Below are 2,442 nucleotides of genomic sequence, written 5' to 3'. Positions count from 1 at the left end.
AAGCAAAATTGATATTTTTCTATGCACGTATAACATACTTAGGTTCAAAAAATGTTTTTAATTTTCTTATTTAAGTTTTATTGTTATTAAAGAAGGGCGCGGGGCTGTGTGTGTGTCAGAAATGCACGGCGGCGGTCCAGCGTGACGCGACGCTCGCCATTGTCGCTTGTAATAAACAACTCTCCGCGGGCCTAGTAACGATCTCGCCGCACGTTTGAATTGGGCAGTGGGCCGGCCTAAGACAGCGATTTTTAATAATTAATAACTCGTTAACTATTGCAAGACCTGCAAAGTGGTACAGGACTTTTCGACTTAGTCTAGTCCACTCTATCCCACAATAAGCATTGAGGCGGGTATTACATAACACACTGTATACAGGGTGAGTCACAACATTTGTGCCAGAGCTAGTGAGAAGGTAGAACGGATCGAGATGAACAGAAAAGTCCTGAACCATTTGCAATTTTCGCAATAGTTAACGAGTAATTAATTATAAAAAATCGTCGTCTTTGCCCTGCCCACTGTCCAATTCGAGCGCGTGGCGAGATGTGACCGCCCGGCGATCGATATTGCCAGGCGTGGGGGGGGGGGGGGGACAGCTCGCCGTTGCTTGCCGGCAAGCTTACGTCGCCGCTCCCGCGTCTTGGACAGTGGGCAGGGCAAACACGACGATTTTTGATAATTAATTACTCGTTAACTATTGCGAAAATTGCAAATGGTTCAGAACTTTTCTGTTCATCTCGATCCGTTCTACCTTCTCACGAGCTCTGGCACAAATGTTGTGACTCACCCTGTATACTTGAATTATGAATTTGGAGATTGAGTCCCGAAGAGACAGTCATTATGTATTCCTGAATAAATAACGGAGTTAAAATATATTTGATATATAAACCATACACCGTGTAGATACATATAAACCATGCACCATGCAGATTGCTATAAGTTTTATAACGGACGTAAATTTGAAATAAAATTATAAATAACTTAAAACATTAAATTGCAAATGGCGGCTCTCCATTAATCGCAGCTGTTATTTTCTCACTGTTTAATATTGTCACGTGAGTACCCTCAATGGAATGTATTTTCACCACATTTTGAGTTATCTTAAATAATTATGTATGTTAGTAACAAATAATTTGTTGAAATTTGAAATTTATTATCAAATACAGATTAGCGTAGTGTTTTAAAGATACCTCCTGCAAACCATAATCCTCTTCAATCACGGATCTAAGCAACGGGTTCGTAGCTTTTAACAACATTATGGAAGACTTCATAGGTGTCAGCGTAGAAGAATCATATTGCGGAATAGCTGATGAATATTTATATACTGTTGTGCACAGTGTTTTTAAATTTTCGAGTGAGAGAGACGTGTTCGTAGCTAAAAATTCTTTGGCGAAGATACTAAATTTCTTTTCCCAGGTCTTGTATTTCTTCAGTTCCGTTAGAATCTACCAAATTGCATTTTATTCTCTTAAGAAAGTTTGTATTTATAAATAAGTAACTTGGAAATATAAAATATACTTTTAAAACCAAATATTGTGAGAAAGAGTAATAAAATTGATACTGGTACTACCACACAAAGAAGATTAAAATATGTTTAAATATAAGAAAGGTAACAATAATTTCAAGCTCAAGAAACAAGTATACTTTTTCAGTATCTCCTGCTGAATAAATTTCCATAATATTGATTAAAACAATATTCTGGAGATCTGTATCATCCAAAATTGCAAAACTGCACTCTTGATATAGTGTTCGTAATTGCTCAGGAGCGCCGTCGATGAGAATAAGCCGTCCTTTAAAATTCATAGCTTCCAATCTTTTCGTTAGTTCAATTGCGATAATAGACCCGAAGGAGTACCCTACCATTATGAAATCTTTTCCAGCTGTCAGTTTTGGTAATATATGCTGTAAGAATATCAAAATCATCTGATTAACTATATATCTCTTAAATAAAAACACTTCTTTGTTCAATAGAATATAAAATTACTGATTACGTTTATAAGATGATCACTCGTGTCTGATATAATGTCTGTAGCATCGATGTTGTTTGTATAATAACACAGGGCCCTTGCTGAGAAGTTAATATTTTGCCCTAAATGATTGAATACAGTTCCACATCCGTCGATACCTGGTATGAGAAATACTTCGGTTGTAGTTTTCTGTCTTTTAGTCGAGAAATCTAAACAAGTTTCTGAAATGAAATCTTTGTCTTTTATAACACCAATTAAAAATTTCAAGTTTGGCTGCACAATATCCAGTTTATTTATATCCTGCGTATTATCTGCACTTGCATTGGATATCTCACTGAGCTTGGTAAAAGTAAGATTTCGTAACTCTTGCGCAGAGAAAAATATGTCGAATTCTCGTTCCAGAGTTTGCTTAATTTCCACGGCCATCATGGAGTCCATTCCAAGTTCTGCCAAATATGAATTTGGACTCACATCC

The 2,442-nt window shown here is 36.7% G+C and overlaps 1 protein-coding gene across 1 annotated transcript; it reads right to left on the bottom strand.

Moving 5' to 3' along the window:
- Positions 1–854: 854 nt before the first annotated feature.
- Positions 855–2,433, bottom strand: LOC105562826 (fatty acid synthase-like). Its single transcript, XM_012013926.1, has 4 exons — positions 1,992–2,433; positions 1,645–1,902; positions 1,191–1,445; positions 855–1,100 (listed from the first exon to the last, which is right to left on the bottom strand). Exons 1-4 carry the CDS (start codon positions 2,403–2,405, stop codon positions 990–992), a joined length of 1,038 nt encoding a protein of 345 aa, XP_011869316.1. The 5' UTR covers positions 2,406–2,433; the 3' UTR covers positions 855–989.
- Positions 2,434–2,442: the final 9 nt, after the last annotated feature.

The sequence above is a fragment of the Vollenhovia emeryi genome, unplaced genomic scaffold, assembly GCF_000949405.1.
Source record: "Vollenhovia emeryi isolate VEMERY1.0 unplaced genomic scaffold, V.emery_V1.0 DF944680.1, whole genome shotgun sequence".
In the NCBI taxonomy this organism is placed as follows: Eukaryota; Metazoa; Arthropoda; class Insecta; order Hymenoptera; family Formicidae; genus Vollenhovia; species Vollenhovia emeryi.
Note: the sequence above shows the minus strand (reverse complement) of the source record. Positions and strands in the feature narration are given on the sequence as shown.